This window comes from Lagopus muta, chromosome 1, assembly GCF_023343835.1.
Source record: "Lagopus muta isolate bLagMut1 chromosome 1, bLagMut1 primary, whole genome shotgun sequence".
NCBI lineage: Eukaryota > Metazoa > Chordata > Aves > Galliformes > Phasianidae > Lagopus > Lagopus muta.
In genome coordinates, this window is record NC_064433.1 from 39,622,008 (window position 1) to 39,639,729 (window position 17,722).

At 38.0% G+C, this 17,722-nt stretch overlaps 2 protein-coding genes across 10 annotated transcripts in view; one reads left to right on the forward strand and one right to left on the reverse strand.

Annotated features, from left to right (window-relative positions):
* ACSS3 (acyl-CoA synthetase short chain family member 3) overlaps window positions 1–13,715 on the forward strand; it is an 84,144-nt gene extending 70,429 nt beyond the window's left edge. Inside the window, exons 12-16 of one of the 2 annotated variants that reach the window (XM_048934190.1) lie at window positions 667–748; window positions 1,726–1,848; window positions 5,267–5,366; window positions 5,446–5,621; window positions 5,918–6,827. In XM_048934190.1, the coding sequence (XP_048790147.1) occupies window positions 667–748; window positions 1,726–1,848; window positions 5,267–5,366; window positions 5,446–5,621; window positions 5,918–5,983 (547 nt within the window). In that variant the 3' untranslated portion in view covers window positions 5,984–6,827. Of the gene's footprint in view, window positions 1–666; window positions 749–1,725; window positions 1,849–5,266; window positions 5,367–5,445; window positions 5,622–5,917; window positions 6,828–13,371 lie in introns of those variants that run through there. The other variant, XM_048934191.1, reaches the window with a different exon arrangement.
* PPFIA2 (PTPRF interacting protein alpha 2) overlaps window positions 8,465–17,722 on the reverse strand; it is a 288,180-nt gene continuing 278,922 nt past the window's right edge. For all 8 annotated transcript variants that reach the window (XM_048934182.1, XM_048934184.1, XM_048934181.1 and 5 more), the window contains 5 exons: window positions 16,816–16,991; window positions 16,653–16,721; window positions 15,581–15,740; window positions 13,737–13,829; window positions 8,465–9,947 (listed from right to left, as the gene is read on the reverse strand). In XM_048934182.1, the coding sequence (XP_048790139.1) occupies window positions 13,771–13,829; window positions 15,581–15,740; window positions 16,653–16,721; window positions 16,816–16,991 (464 nt within the window). In that variant the 3' untranslated portion in view covers window positions 8,465–9,947; window positions 13,737–13,770. The remainder of the gene's footprint in view (window positions 9,948–13,736; window positions 13,830–15,580; window positions 15,741–16,652; window positions 16,722–16,815; window positions 16,992–17,722) is intronic.

Sequence of the window (17,722 nt, forward strand, 5' to 3'; positions counted from 1 at the left end):
TGTATTGAAAGTTTAGCTAATAAATCATTCCAGAATTTTTGAATTTCACTACTTCTATATATATATTTTATATATATTTATGTACCTATTTATACAGAAAATAAAACTTAAAATATCCAGTCATTTTAGAATGCTTTAAAATGGATTTTTTTTTAACAATATACTTCAAAGAACTCCTCAAATAACTCCAATGAGATAATGCACGGCTAAAAGAAGGGAAATATTTTGTTTCAGATTATTGTGGTCAAAGTTGAATTATATCTTTTTACAGAAACTGAAGATGTATATACCTGATAATTTGCATGACTATACATGGGTTTGTATGCTTTAGAGAGAGAAATACCTATAATGAAGTTGTCTGAATCATAGCATCTATGCCCACGTTTCTGACAGATACTTAATTTGTTGAAATGTTGAAAGCTGAATGCTGGTAGCATTTATAATATAGTATATAGTGTTTGCTAGACCAAGCATCATTTTGCTTATGCAATCTATAAGTTTTGACTTAGATACAGTTTAGTGTTATGCTATTTATATGTTAAGACTTTTTTTAATAATATGTTGATCTTATTCCTTCTCAGGGATTGTTTATCTGACTGTAAACGGAGAGCAGAAGCTGTACTTTTTGAATGTTCTAACTATTTTACCCAATCTTTTCAATTTAAGGTTACCTTTGCCTCCTGGAGCATTCTCAGGACTTTGGGAAAATCAGGAAGCATTCCACAAGTTATATTTCCAGAAATTTCCAGTAAGAATTACAAAATGAGTTATATAAACTTTTAGTAATCTTGCAGCACTGAATGACGTGAAGTCTAAATTGGATAATGTAAAAAAATATATATATATTATGTCTTATATTAATGGGAGATCTTTGATATGCTTCTTACAGTATTGAGAACATTTCATGGTAAACATTTCTTCATAGTTCTTCAGCTTCTGGGGATACTGAATTTTTTCAGATCTGAAACAAAAGTAGTAAACATCAAGTTTCCAAACCTAAAAGTTGCTTTATGTCATTTGGTCTAAGAACACTGCCACATTTGCAGCCTTAGTCTAGAATAGCTTCAGATATTCTTCTACTCTTGATATGCAGCCGTTCTAATTTAATGTCAGTCCAGAATATGCACTTGTCTGCAATGCATTTAAATACATAGGAGGCTCCTCACTGAATACCTCCACATCAGATGAAATATCTAAGGACTTGCCTCCTTTCCACATAGAAATTGATCAACTCGTACAGATAGGCTGTCCAGAATGGAGTTCATTTGGTTTCAATAAAAGTAAATGAGACCCAAGCAGACACATTGTACTGGCATGTTGATGGTGTGTAGATGAATACAGCAAACAGGAGTATCTTTAGGGTCAGTTTGACAACTGTCGTTATGTTGTAACAATTCCAGTTTTCCTGTGTAGATTCAGGCAATATTCTTTCCTGGGCTGTCAGGGATTAAAGCAGGCCAAGTGAAAAAAGTTCAGGTTTATGTATTCCATCTTCTGTCTTAATAAAGGCTGCAAAAACCTGGAAAGAGAGCTGCAAGGCATATGATGACATAAGAATGGTGAAAAATAACATAGAATTAAATCTTTCAGACATCAACAACTTCATTTGACACAATCAGTTTTGTTTGTTGGTTTCATGGGAAATAGATGGATCTTCCTACTAGCATTTTCTGAGGTTTTGTTTTTTTGTGTTTTTTTTTTTTTTTTTTATTGTGTTGTGTTTAGGGATATTATGATACTATGGATGCAGGCTATATGGATGAAGATGGCTATTTATATGTTCTGTCTCGAGCTGATGATGTGATCAATGTTGCAGGACACAGAATTTCAGCAGGTGCAATTGAAGAGGTGAGCACTTCCTGGAAGTAATATAGAAGAGTGAAAGATGCATAAAGTAAGCCAAATTTATGGAGACAGAAAATCTCAGAAATTTTTCTTTCTGCTTTGCTCAATTGCATTTGCATTAATACTTTTAGTAAAAACATTAATTCACAGTTCACTCAGCCTTTCCTCATAGGGGAGATGCTAATTGCTTCAGATCTTTCCTATTAAGGGTCTTTCCAGAACAATATAAAGCATTTAACACCATAGGCTTGATATAATAGGCATGATTTGACGTATGAAGGTAGAGTTAAGGGGCAGTATGGTAGAACAGAAAGTATTCTGTCTAAAGACATATGCTCTAATGACATAATGCTCTAATGACGTGTTTTCTTGGGAACACTTTATATGCTCTAATGACATAATGCTCTAATGATGTGTTTTCTTGGGAACACTTTATGCTAATGTAGGCTCAGCATGTCAATTCCTTGCATTAGCTGCTGCAGTCACTTTAGGATTAGAAACATTTACTCCTCAAATAAACTTTTCAGTTGTGGTTTTGTTTGTTTGTTTTTTAAAATGTTTGGTGTTGTCTTGAATTCTTTTAACATAGACTAACGTTGGCTGTTTTTTCTTCATTTGAAGAATTTGAAGAAATCCTTCTCTGTTCGAGAGCTTTTTTTGTATCAGTCTTACCGTATGAGAAGTACTAAATGAAGAATGGAAATTTCTGTTAAATCCCACTGATAAATTAAAAATCATTAATGTAGTTGCTGTGCAACTCATAAGGTTGCAAATATCACAGTTCATATTTCTGTCTGAATTTCAAGTCTCTTTTCACTTCCTTCTTCACAAGTGCTGACTGCTAGTTCCAAATGATACCAGTTTTTTTTTTATTCAGGGGGACTAGGAAAAGATGTGTAAGATATGTACAAGGAAAAATCCTTTTATAAACCTCTGAATTTAACTGTTAACTGAACTTCAAACTAGTTTGTTGTGCATTTGTTTTTTGTTTTGCTTTGTGATATTGGTTTTAGCAATACATTAATCATTACATTGTTATGTTTTGATGACTGCAGTGGTTTGGGTTTTTTTTAAGACTAGATAACTTGAAGTATAGATATAGCAGAACTCTGACTGCATGGAATAGAACAAATTCTGATAAAAGCAGGCAGTCCTTCAAAGGATCAGTCAGCCAGAGTTGAACCAGCTGCAGTACTGATACAGGACTGTGAAGACACGAAGATGGCTTTCAGTCTGCTTAAACTTATTTCCCTTTGAAGTGAGCTTTTTGTGTTGCTGTGCAACAATGGGGAATCTCATCCCTATCCATTACTGCTCTGTTGCTCAAGGGTATTGTTTCCTAGCTTCAGGCCAGATCTGAAGCTGTACAAGGAACCGAATTATCTTCTCATCAGTGTCATCTTTGTATCTGTCTGAAACTGGTCCCCAGGTAAGCATTGCTGTTTTTACCCTGTTAGTTAGAGCTTTCCCCTGAAGCGGTGCTTCATCACTACAGAATTCCAGATGCTTTTCTTTTCGTCTTTTGAACAAAGGTAAAAAATAGCATTGTTAATACATTCACAACAAATTGCTAGTTAATTGGAAAAGCGTTAACAAGAACACAGCTTTTCAGTAGGATCAGTTAAAACAGAATTGGAGGTTTAATGAACAGTCATCTAATTAAGTGTCAGTTACCTTGTTGAGCAAGTGTATTATCTGTGTTTACATTGTGGCTGCATTACAAGCTTAATGAGTATATTCTTAGTGCTTTGGCTAAGAATTTCAACTTCACTATGTGTCAAACAGTTAGTTTCTTATCTCTGTTAGTATCAGTGGAGCTCCATCTTTACTGAGGTAAGGTAACTCTACTGTTAAACCTTGCCAGTCACTGAATGTTAGCCAGTATGGTAAGCTTAGCTTGTGTTGATCTGTCCATCTCTTTTGCCTGTGTATCTGTGATTCCAAGTTTGGCTTGACTCTCTTGACTCTTTTTAACCCAAATTAAGTCTTGTCTGTCCAATGCAACAGATGTGAAGTTGCCCTTTCTGACAGTGGGATTTCTGACTGCTGCTGCATTAGAAGTCCCTTGCACCCAGTGATCGTATTCCAAAAAATGCCCTTTCATTTTATCTTACTTGCCACCTAAAAATTGTTTACTGGTGCCGATTTTGTTCTCCGTTCATCTTTTCAGCCTATCTTAAGAAACTGATAATTTTTAAGTTAGTATTTACAATTCCAGTCATACAAAATTACCTGTCCCAGTTGCAATGGCATATTGATGAGATTTTTGGATAGACCAGTGAAGGAAATTAATATAGATCTTACCAGTCTACTTTCCTACAATTCACTGAAAAGTAGATGAAAAGTAGTTTCATCTTTTTCTTTCTTTCTTAGTTCTGTGGCTGTCAGGTTGCTACTGGCAGGGTAAAGAAGGCAGAGTAGAAAAAGAATGGGTATTTAAAGCACAAAATTGAATGCTTCATGGATTAGAGGTGGCCCAGGCTAATAGGTTTATATCATGCAGTGAAATATCACTGGGATCTGGAGTTGCATGAAGAAGCTAGGTGCTTTGGAAGAGGATTTTCGGTTACTGGTGTCTTAAGTCCAGCTTAGCCCCTGACTTAGTGACACATATCTCAGTATTCATTGAGACAACTTGGTGATTTTCTTTCAGGAAGTAAGAATCTCAGCTGGCTGACTGAAAACAAAAGAGCAGCTCTGAATCTTTTTTCTGAAAATAGTTCAAGATAGTGCTGCTGCTGCCCATTGCTTGTCTAACTGCATGTGTGTGTGGTAGAAAAGAGGAGGTTGTGGTTTAATTCCTTTTTTTGTCTATGAGGGTTGAGACCTCATGTTTCCAAGCTGGTCACCTGAGAACTAAGTTATCAGCAAGCTGACTTGGGCTTGTATTTGGCTTTAGTTGAAATTGTCTCATGAAGCAAAGAACTGAAAAGATATAAGGCATCAGCGAAGATGAGCTAAAAGTGAATATGAGTCCATAGCCTTGTAATAGGAGAGTTCCTGAGGTTTTAGTCCTTAACTCCACAGTATTCATGATGTTAGACTAATATTTTTTTCCAGGAAAACGCACACTAACAAAAACCTGGATGTGATAATCTCGCTTTTCTAAAACTATAAGGATACACCTTTGCTTTGTTCAAGCCTAGATTATTTCATGATTCTATGATTCTGCATTTGTGTCTTATGCTGCCAATATTTTTTGTTTCTTAAATGTATTTGAAAAAGACACATCAGCACCTATGAAAGTATTCACACATGCATTTTCAACGTGTGTAATTAGAGTCCTGAAGTGCACTGACTAAATAATTGCCAATGCCAATTTAATCAGTAAGTCTATTTTTGTGTCCCTCCTTATGGAATTTCATAACTGAAATGTTGAAATTATTATTAATCTAGTTTAGTTTTGTTTTCTGTCCCTCAGTGTGTTCTCCGCCATCCTGCTGTAGCAGACTGTGCTGTTGTAGGCCAGGAGGATGCTTTAAAAGGGCACGTTCCCTTTGCGCTGTGTGTGCTGAGAGACGGTGAGAAATTATTTCTACTGGTGTTACTAAAACCTGCAAGAGTCCTAGAATTATTAAAGGACACGAACTTCTTCACTAGATGTAAAGGCAGAAGAGAAGAAGATTTTGGAAGATATTGTTGAGCAAGTTCGAAGTAACATTGGTCCTGTGGCAGCTTTCCAGAAGGGGGTGTTTGTGAAACAGCTACCAAAAACACGTTCTGGCAAGATACCACGTTCAGCTCTTTCTGCACTGGTCAGTGGAAAGCAATATAAGGTAAGTGGGGGCTGTATGCCTGAGTGAATTAGGCACATGTACACATCTAAAGACACATCATCATGGTTTTAATTCTCTAGACCATACTAGAGCCGGTCCATGACTTCAGATACTATATTGTATTCTACTCTGTTTTACTTACAAGATTTTCATGTTTCAGAGCTTTCCAGATAATTTTCCCTTTACTGTTTTTGAATATTAGATTTAGAAGATTCTGAAATTCAGAAATAAAATTGATTCACTGTTGAAGGACATCAATCTATCATTAAATGCTTTTGCATGTTCTTCCTTTCCAGATAACGCCAACCATTGAAGATGCTAGTGTGTTTAAAGACATAGAAGAAGTGCTGAAGAAAAAGTAAATGGAATAATGGGCCAGTGAAAGCGTCTGTTACTGAAACATGCAAAGACTTTGTATTAGGAAATACATATTCTAAAAACGAATAATGATAATGATTGGGATTACTTTTTTTTTTTTTTTTTTAACTTTTCTACTATACTGTGTTCTTCTACCATATTGTCACAGCCAGTGAAGAATACTGAAGTCTCTGTGTGTTGTCATTGAAGGCAATATAAGATTGCTAAGAATTTTAAATAGAATTCATACATCTCTCTAGCCTTCAAGGGAGTCACTGTATTACTGTGATAGAATTGTGGAATCACAGAAAAGCTCGGGTTGAAAGGGACTTCAAAAGACCATCACATCTAGCCTTTCATAGGAAAAAAGGGTACCTAGAAGAGATAATCTAGCACCCTGCTGAATTGCATCGTGACAGCCTCCAGTGATGTGGATTCTGCACTGTCCGTTATTGCATAATGGTACCAGTAACTTGAGTTTGACTAAAACATCTTGCAGGTGAGATTCAAACTGAAGACAGCACAAAGTAGGAATCCTAATGTGAAAGTCATTGCAGGCATAACTTGTCTTCACTTAAAAATTATAAGCCTTATGCCTTTTAAATTTTTATGAGCTTTAATTTTTTTTAAATTACTTTTCTGGTTTCCACTGATTTTTTTTTTTTTCCCTAAGACTTTCTGTTATAAATTAGATTCTTCTACATGCTTTGTTCAGTAACTTTTTGAAGTGTCTTTTGTTTTGTTTTGTAGAATAATAGATTATTTCTGACTTTCAAGCCTGTTAAATCTTGATTTATCCATGGTAGTGTTGAATGGAAAACATGTACTTCAAATAAATGCAGGCATTTATGCTTTGGATTTTTTTTTTATAATTTTGTTTGGTGGCTTTTATTGCTGCTTAGGGGAAGGACAACCAGGACATGTTTTCAGGCACAATTGGATGTATATATAGCTAAGAAATTTAGCAAATACAGGTACTAGGCAGCCCTTTTGTTATGATGTAGCTTGTTTCAAAATGCATTCAGCATACTCAGCACACCAGGATATGGAAGATACATGCTCTAAATGCATTACTTCTCAATCTGCAGTTTTTAACTCAACAAGAAATGTAAAAATCCTTCTAAAAATGTATTAAATGCATTTAAAAACAAATGAAAAGTATAAAATTAGGAAAGTTATTCAGCATTGCTTTTCAGAGGACTAAACAGTAAGCAGTTGCCAAATTCAGAAGCTGTGAGCATATTTTAATACCTCTTTTTTCTGGAAATCATTCAAGATCAAGACTGAGAAGGAGAGAGGCAGAGGGGTCAGGTGCACTCACTACTGCCCTGCTTATGCAGAGGTTTCCAGAAATACCAAATGATTTCTTTGTCAGCATTTAGAAAACCTAGATATAGAGCAGAAGCAATGCATTATGGAAAAACATTGCTTTTGTTTCCCAGAGGAGCCTTTTTTTCTGAGCAACTGTGATTGCAGAATGTTTTGCTTACAGGTTTGGGCTTGTGCCTAGCTGGGGAAAAGGAAAGGGGTGGGTATTCCTCTATGTGGGTCTGTTCCTGCCCAGCAACAGGGTTGTACAATCAAGGAAGAGCAATTGCATTTAACAAGTGATAGGAGATTACTGTTTCTTCTTAATTTTGTTTTTATAAAAAAGAAATGCTTTGGTAGATCTGAATGGCCAGGGATTGGTGCAATCTTTATTCGTTAGTTGTGGTTTGGAGCCGTGTAGATGACATTTAGCATAGCCATAACTCCTAACTGTTGGGAGTAAGCCTTGGCTCACACAGGGGAGACAGGAGTGTACCAGGAGTTTTTATATGCTAGCCTTAGATCACAACTGGACTTCATAATAGTAATTTTTGTTTGTTTGGTTGTTTTTTTTTTGTGTGTTTTTAAATATTCTGGTCTGGTTTTTTTTCCTCACTGTGGATGTAAGTTGGGGTTACATCTAGGGCAGTATGCCTAGAGCTTCAGTTACAAGAACTTGCTTATTCTCTTCCCTAACGTATCCCATTTTCCTCTGTGCCCCCACCCTGAATTGGTGTGCGGGTTTTCACAGCGTAGGCTGGAAAAGAAATACTGGAAAATTGGAACTGGGCTTTAAATAGCGAATTGTATTCAGCTGATACTACAACCACTTCCAATGGTTTCTGCATTGCTTTACTTTGTGACATTTGGACCAAAGTAGCTCGAAGGAGGGCTGATGGAGAAAAGAAAGGGACATCAGCAACATTGTTTAAGTCCAGGGAACTGTATGTAGAGGAGCTGTGTCCCTGTACAGCTGTGTTCTATCCAAAGCCATCCTATCAGCCACATCATTAAGTTCCGTGCGCCCTCTCGTGGCAGATTATGACCAGTAAATTTACTATAACTCATACCTGTTGGTTGCAAAGCGTGCTTAGGCTTTGTTAGCTACGAGAGGTATGTGGCATCCGAACTATTTTAATGCGACTATGTACCAAGCTTAATAGACTTATAAACACAAATAGCACTGAATTCTTTTTTATTGACATTGGGGGAGAAAAATCTTTCACCATCTGATTGACTGAAGTTTGCCAAATGAAAATAGACAAAACAAATGTTTATGTACGTGCAAACATTGCAGATCAAACTGCAAAAAGAAATAACTAAAAGACAGGTCTTGAGCTAAGATCAAGCAGCAGAAAAATAGCAAATAGGTAAATGACTATTAAGTAGGTCTTACTTTGAAACTTCCCATTTAAACAAAGAATAAACAACAATAACACCACCAAATAAAGCCACAGCAGGTAATAGTTGCTCTTCTAAACTTTTATACACTATATATTAATCACTCTGTCTTTCAGTTATTTCCTCTGATAAAACAGACTTCTGTGAAGTCTCAGCAAGGCCATCTTGGCTAAAAGCGTAGCGTTAGACAGCAGCCTGTCTAATGCCCTGTTGTGATGAAGAAATTGTGGGGTTTAGCTTCTCTTTCATTTTCTTCATGGAATATGTTTGGAAACTTGAGAATCTCATTCTATACAGTCACTAGATTTAATTTTCCAATGCTGGCTGGTGTCTGAAGATCCTGGAACGAAAAGGTGGCTCTTGGTAAAGCAAGATTCTTCTTGGTCCGCAGGTAACATAGAAGAAAGTTTTTGGTTTTCATATAAATCGTGTTTATTAAATTGCTTTTTTTTTTTCTTTTTTCTTTTTTTTTTTTTTTTTCTGTAAACAGTTCTTCTGGGTTTATGTGTGTGTCTTTAGGAGTTGAGCCATCGTGGTGCTTCTCTATAAGTATCTGACATTTCCATTTTGTGTTTAGAGGCCCATTTTGGCTCCAGTTCCAGGTTATGTCGTACTATTATACATCATCAGAGGCAGGTGTTCAGCTTTAAATATTGACAGATTTTTTCAGTAGGAACATGTTGAAGCTTCTAACTCTGCTAAACATATCTGTTTGACTTTTACAATCCAAAAACTGTAAAAATGGTGGAATGGAAAGATACAAACAGTATTATTGACACTGTATTTTCAAATGTTTGCACTGAGACCCCATGTACCATAGATTTTATTTTTAAAAAATCATATTTATAACCATTTACATAAGACTTACACATTTTAAAAGAAATACATACACAGTAAATACGTAATGTCTAGTATTTTACAGTAAAACAGATGGAACAATGTAAAAATGAGTGGCTTCATTTGATAAAAGCTTTGGATGTGTACTACTGCCAAATTTCTGATGACAGAAATGCTGAGAGGAAAGGGGGAGGTTGTTCTGCTATTCTCTTAGTTTTTTGTTTGTTTGCTTGTTTTTAAGTAATTTAGATTTTTCATTATTAGCATTCTTGTTTTAAATTAACCAAAATGTGAAAAGAACGTCAGATCTGTGAAACTTCGTGTTCTCTTCCCTATTACCCTGTTCTTGCAGAGAGTTTTAATGTTCTTTTTTCCTAAGTAGTGGTAGTGCACTTCAGGTAAAGTAGAAGAAAGAGATGACATCTAAAGGAAAAAATAAACAAATATTAATTAGTGAGGTTCTGTCATGGTGATTTGGTTTAGGACACAGTGATGCTAGGTAAGCTGTTGCACATTTTACTGAAACTTCTGAGGGAAACATGTATTCTTTAATTTCAGATCTATAGCATAAATCTATTAATTAAGCATTTTAATCTTTTAATAGTACACACTTGATCAAAACAAACTCCTGTGCATGTTCAGTTCACTTCATAGCTGTTTTTGTTGTTGTTTTGTTTTGTTTTAATGTTTTGTTTAGTGTTGGTGGTTGGGGTTTCCTGCTTCTGTAGGCCTTTGGGTGTTTGGCCCAAAGCTGAACATAGCCACTTAAGCATGCAGATTTCTCTTTATAGAATCATTAAGGTTGAAAGTGACTTCTCAAGGATTTAAACCACGTCTCTTTTTTATGTACTCCATGCTTCTCCTTGCTCACTGCAACTTGACAGCATTTACCTTTTTGACCCTCATGATTTCTTTGCTGTGGACCAGCTATTTCTGGATTATCATTCACATCTTTTTTGGAACTCTTCTTTTCCATCTGTCTTTAGAAATCCTCTTTGGAATCCTTCACTGATGAAGTACATAGTCGATTTTACAAATCCCCTGACATTTGATCAGAATAAATGTGGAACTGTGGTATGCTCTTTGCACCAGCCTGTGGCAGTGAAACTGTCCTGATTGAGCCTTTGGTTTTGGTGGTGACGAGTAGTTTATAAGGCAGAAGTGCAGGGAAAGCTGCACAAGGTGACTGCCGAATCCACTGCTCGCAGACCTGGTTTCCAGGTGCTTTGCTGGTTAACAGCCATGGCAGCAGGAGCTGCACCATCCCGTATGCACTGTTGAACTTTGTGCAAGATGAAATGGCTTGGCACCTGTAGTCCTAAATGTACTTAAATTCGTGATCTTAAGAGTGTACTCAAACTGGGCTTTGAGTACTTCAGGTATGTAGAATATGTTAACTGCTGTTCTGAAAATCTCAGTTCATGTTTTATGGCAACTCATCATGGTGGTTGCAACAAATGTTTAAAAAATACCTGAAGTACAATTTGAAGGCACGATGATTTAACCCATTGTGAAGAGACACTGGATGATTGTATCTGCTTGGGATTGTTGGCATAAACTGTTTTGAAATCCGAGGCTTTGACATGTTCTGTGGGTAGCAGAATGCAAGAATTCTGCAGTCTGCTGTCAGAACATCTCATTTGTCATGTGCAACCTATTCACAGCTCTCTGTTCAGGCTGCTTTTAATATGCATAGAGCTCTTTACTATTTTAATAATACACTTGTATTGCTATTGTGCAACTGCTTGTGCAGGTACCCAATTCCTCTGCTGCCTACTTAGAAACAGTCCCATGTGCAAATAGTTCAGTCATTGTAGTAACATGGTTACTGATATATTTTAGGCAAGGTATTGCAAGCCTGGGTCTCAGTCTGACTTGGATCTGAAAAATTTCAAGAATATTATAATGAAGCATTTTTGTATGAGCATCCATCAGTTCTTTCTGTGAAGAAGCTGTAACTCAGGAAACGTGATGCCAGAACCCTGAAAATTCTTCTGCAATCTTTCAATCACTTTCAAACAAACTCAGTCTGTTTGTTGAAACCTAAGTTTTCATGCCTGGTATAATAATGAAGGAAATCTTTCTCCTGCAACATTTTTATAAAATTAACTGAAATCCAGAATAAATTTTACTTGGTACTGAATGCTGGTGGCAGTTTAGAATTGCACCGATGAACGATGCGTAGCCTGAGTTCTAGCTTATACCATCTTGTTGCTTCTCTAAAAGCACTCTGCAGTAAGTGAAAAGAAACAGCATCCGTTCGTTCAGTCATCCTTACATAAGAGCCTCTACAGCTTAGAATTTATTACCAATATACTGGTAAAGCTCTTGCCTGTTTAAGATTAGTATGCTATTCTCAGCACAGTGGACAAGAAACACCAGCAGTGTGATTTGTATCACTGATACCTGAATCAGCTGAAATAGTTTAAACTGCTTGTATAGAAATGGAAGTTCATTTGTGTAGCTTGTATAACTTTGTAAACATGTGGGTTGTTGTTTTTTTTTTTCCCCAAAATACATAACTCCCATATATTACAGTGCCAACAGAGTTTTGCTACTTCTGTTTGTGGAGTATTAGTTTTTAGACAATTACTGAAGGATCAACTGGGAATAAACACCCTGGGAAATCATACATTAATTTTTATTAACATACCACTCTTCAATTTCTGCCCTTGTTGCAGCTGTCAGACCTGTTGGAAAATATTGCCTCACGTGCCTCGCCTGTTACTGGCCTGCTGGATTGCTTAGCATCTGAACTTCAACGATCTGAATCATAGGCAGTGACTTACTGTAGTTCAGATGTATATAGGCTAAAAGATACACATCTCTGCTATCAGTTTCTGCTTCCACTGAACCCATTTGGGATCACTGTCATCGATTTTACTGACATAACACCAAGTTCTAATCTGCATACACATATACTTGAAAAGATTTATATAGTGTATGTACTCCACAGTCAGCTTTGTATGACCAGCTGCTAAGCTTGCCAGTTTTAGATAAATAATTAATCTGGTCGTATTTTTCAGTAACAGTTTGTTTCTTTTTCTGCTAAATGACAATTTTGTACACCTACAGTCTCCTGGAATCTATGGAGTAAGGCTGATGTCATCAGCAGAATCCTGAGCAATCTGCATTTCCCATGGGTAGCATTTGCTGTTCCTTAGTCTTTGAATATGCCCAGTTAATAAAGTTGTGGTGGCCCCAAGCCTCTCCTGGTTGAAGATCTTAAAAAAAGACTTTGTTGGGAATATTAGGAACAGCAATTCTTTCCTTGCGGATCCTGGCATGTCTTGTCTTGCCTATGATGGGTAACAGCTATCAAAACATTTTCAGTGCCTTGGTGGGGTTTTGGAGCTGTCCAAATACACTTTCCAACTCCCCTGAGTAACTGAATGGAAAAAAAAATGATATGTTACTGAGAAAATATTAGCATGAAATGATGCCATATTGATGAAAGCGCTCATCTTGTTAAGTGTTTTGTTGGTTGTTTTTGGTTTTTTTTTGCAAAACTTGTGAAGCAGCAGCAAAATTTTTCTGCAGAACTCAGGTAGGATAACTGTCATTCATAGACATATTTAAAAGAGAGGTGGTGAGAATTGCAACATGAACTGTGGTACGAGATTTGATGTAAAGTTGCATCCAGCTCGGTGTCCTTTTCTTATGCTGGTCATGATTTTGGAACTGAGAATCTCTACAGTGGATAATTTTGGATGATTTTCTGCATATGGGAAGTTTTGTCCTAGTTTTATTCAGCAGCCTGGTGTTCTTAATGGAGCCATATCTCTCATTAAAAGAAAAGAAACAAATCTCATCAGCTTTACTAGGTTGTTTTCCTTTCTTTCTCCAGATCCTGGTAAAACTATTTCAAATTTGCATGAAGGAACTGAAGTCCCTGTGCCTTCTGCTCCCCTGTTCTGGCTTAGAGAACACACTTGTTATGCTTGGCAAGCCATCACCTGAAGAGAAGTCATCTGGAAACTGTTTTATCTGCTAAGGTGGTACCAGCAGAGAGAACCTGCCATTGGAGGTAGGGAAAGGAGGGGAGCAGTGTCTCCAGGACTGAGCTTGAGACTGTTGGTTTAATCAAATGGCCACCCAGTGGCTCTGAGTTAGGTCCTCTGCTTCATGCTGCCTCTTGCTTGAATAGTGCCAAAGAGCAATGGGTGCAGTGTACAAAAAGAGGTTCCACAGTGGCCCCTTTTGAATACTCACAGCAATTCAGTGCTGGCGTCTTTGCTAGGCCTTGTCAGCATGAGTATGTGCGAACTGTTGAGCTGTCTAACCTCTGCAGTCGTGATGAAGCAACTGCAAATTGCAAGAAAAAAAAAAAAAAGAAACAAACCAGAACCTCTTTAGAATTATGAATAAAATAAATAATTCTGTTTCCCACTTGAAGGATGGCTATTAAATTGCTCTGTGACTTTCTATGACATAATTTGGGTGCAATCTAGTGCAGAACTCATTCAAAGTCTCTTCATGTCTACTGTCGAATCTGTATTCCTTAAGTAAGTAAGTACAGCTTAAACTTATTTTTGCATTTATTTTGTTAGAAGTCCTTATAATGTACTTGCCATGGTGTTTAAGTACCAGAGTGTTCTCAGCAGTGGGTGATAGGAAACCAAATCCTAGATGAAGATATAGGTCTCAAAGCTACCTCATTTTAGATGTGCTAGATTCTGTATCCAGCTCAGTAATAAACAGTCTGGAAGACCAGAGTTAAATCAGGTGAATCACCTGAATTTCCCCTATGCCACAGTGCCCCATCTATAAAATGCAAATAGTGTCTTCTGCTTCATAGCGAGGCTGAAAGACAAAGTCTATGAATGCTTATAAGGACCTTGTCTACTACAGAAAGTGGAAGTGCCTTGGGAGTTTGCACCTTTCTTTGTGCATGGAGTTTGCCTTGGAATGGATTTTCGTTGTACAGCTTCAACATTACCAAGAAGTGCAGGATTTAAAAGCAAAGCGTGCACATGAGCAGTGAAGTCAATGAATACAGTGATGCAATCAGTAAATTATTCCATCTGTAACTGCAGTTATAAAGAAATATTCTTAGAGGGTGAGAAACTTTAATGGAATTTAGATGTTTGAATTTTCATACCAAATTCATTAAAGAATTACAAAATGTAATCACCACAGTGTATTAAATTACTGTAAGACAAACCTGTTTGTAGACCTAAATTCTCTCATGAGGAAATAAAGAGCTTTGTTAGAAATGGGACATTACTTCTCAAAACTTCAGACAGGTGCACTCGCATGGCTTTTATTGTTCACATATCTGATGGAAGAGCCGCAATGGAATTTCCTTTTCTCCCTGCCTTCTTACAACAATTTATAAACTTGACTTCTTTGATTGTCAGATAGGAAAGTAAAGATAACAGCTCCCTAAAAGAGCATCTAAATCATAGAATCATACAATCATAGAATGGCTTGGGTAGAAAAGGACCACAATGATCATCCAGTTTCAACCCCCTGCTATGTGCAGAGTCGCCAATCACCAGACCAGGCTGCCCAGAGCCACATCCAGCCTGGCCTTGAATGCCTCCAGGGATGGGGATCCACAGCCTCCCTGGGCAACCTGTTCCAGTGCGTCACCACCCTCTGTGTGAAAAACTTCCTCCCAATATCTAACCTAAACCTCCTCAGTTTAAAACCATTCCTCCTTGTTCTTATCACTATCCTAAGCTCATCCTCTGAAATAAACTGTGCCAAATGGAGAGGTTTGTCAGCTGAAAAAGTTGTTTAGATCTTGTATGTACTCTCAGATTGAACATCAGCGAATAAATACCTCTCTTTCTGAATGTTTCTTTTGTGCTCAGGATGGCCAGTTCTATATTTACTTTCAATGAGCAGTCTTACACAAACATGAGAAACAGCACTAACATGCCAAGTCAGTGCTCTGCCATTCTCTCCTTCCACTGTCCCAGACTCCATTCATCCATCCTGTGCTAGTAGGTGAACCTGGCTGTTTGTGACAGGACAGTTGTGCACTGAAGTCAGGTTACCATGCTAGGGGAAGCCTCCTGCTTTCTGTAAGTGCAGAAATGACTTCATACCGTCAGTTGCCATTTTCCGGGACTGCCCTGAGGTCGTGGTCAACCTGAAGCCGGCCGGCAGCGTTTCGGAGGAGCCGGGCATCATGCTGATGCCATGGACCTCACGGGGGGGAAACTGTCGTCGCCAGGAGGGGCCGCGCCTGAAGTTCTTGTCGTCGCTCTGTCAAGACACAGAGTTGTGTCGGATAAAGCCAAGGGAAATCTGCCATTGATCACCTGGCTGTTGCCTCACCCACCGACAGGTCTGGTTTGCAGCAAGTGCCCTACTTTGCTGCACTGTGTCCAGTGCATTTGAGATGCTCTTACAAAAGTAAATGCTTTAAGAAATTAATACTAAACACTAGGGTGAAAAGCTTAAGTTGGTGACTTGACATGCTGGAGGATAGTTTCTTAGAAGTTAGGTCTCTTATAAATATAGTGGTTTGTTATGATATTTGTTGCAGTGGTTTGTTACTGCAGTTGGAGGCTTAAGTAAAGCTCTAGCATGGAATTAAACATGCACAGAATTGGTAGGTATCACACGTTTTTGTCAAGCCCTTAAAATGTTTATTGCTCCTTGAACATTTCTGCACCAGAGTCTGACCTTGAGATGAATGTTTTCCATAGGTGTATTTGAGATTCCTAGGTAACCTCCCTCACTCTCACTGTGGGACACATTGATTGTCTTAAAAAAAATAACTGCCAGAAATGCACTTTTTCCTGTCCTCTGTTTTGTCTTCAAATAAAAGTTTGAAGTGGCCCAAAGAACAGGTCGCACAGACCTTTCAGGCCTTTCCCCATTGCCCCATCCACCCTCATCTTCCCATGCACCTTTCTATGTTTTTCCTCCATGGAAAGCATTCATCTTAAGAGTGCAGAGCACACATCAGTGTCCCATGTGCTAAGGATGGATGGATGGATATGTAGCCATACGGAGGCCACTTTAAAAACCTTGGTTTCCTAATTTATTTTTTTTTAAACACCTGCAACACCTCTTTTGAACCATGGGTGGATTAACATATCTTCATGCATTGCATTCAACTTTTATGTTTTACTGTGATAGTTTATAAATACTGAAAATAAAATTAATTACTTCCTCAAGTCGTCTTTCAGTTCCTAGTGCTAAAAGGTTGTTGTATTCTCTCTCAAGGATCTGCCGTGCCTAGAGATACCAAAGTCAACAATTAAAATGGTTGAAGAGGAATCAGTGGCAATCATGGGTACAGATTAACCAGAAGTAGTGTGAGCAGACTTGCCTGGGTGTTTTGCGTTGGAATCTGTAATAATAAAGCTAAACTGCTGTAATCAAAGTTCTCATCCAGTGCTATAAGGGAACCATGTACACCACTTTCTAGAATATTGTTTGCGTATTCCCGTAGGCCGATCGCTTGGATCCAGCGGATGACACGGTCGTTGCTCCACACCAGCACATCTGTAAGAACATGGCAGTGGGTCAGGGCCTGGTAACTGGTACCTTCCAAACTGTACAGCTGCATGCATTCAAAGTGGTTTAATTTCTGCATGGGGAACATCAGTAGACTATTAGCACAGCTCTAATGGCTTCAGTGACTCCCAGTGAAAACCCAAGGTGTGTGGGAACAGCTTTGCAGTTTTAGCTGCCTTCCCCTTACATGGTTGTTAAATGGTTGTTCTGAATGCTTTCTAAAGAAAATTGTTTCCCACGTGCCTCCAGAGGGCATCTCCAGAACACTGTTCCTTTCACCTCTTCTAGAGACCCATCGTCCATTTATCAGCTCTAAAGGAGCCTCTGGCTCACTGATTGATCGCCTCACTTTGAGACAGATGAAATTAAAGCAAGCAGGCCTGAGAAAGCGTGGCAGGTGTAATGGACGCCCTCCAAACCCTTTCCAGTTCTTAAGATTTTACAGCTTTGTCATGCAGCACAAATACCCATTCTTTGAGGCTTCACTTGAGCATTTTGTATCAGACATTTGCAGGCTGTGCCTGCACCTGCAGAATCTGGTGGAAAGTTCACAGTGTTGGAGACTGGAATTATTAGTTCTGAAAGCTGGTTTTGCTGTCCAAGTCCATGGAAATTAGAAGCCTAAGGCAACAGAACGAGCTGGGAAACCATTTAAGAGGATTTTGCTCTTGTAAAAAAAAGTACCCTGCCCTGTCCATTACATTAAAAGAAAGTTGATC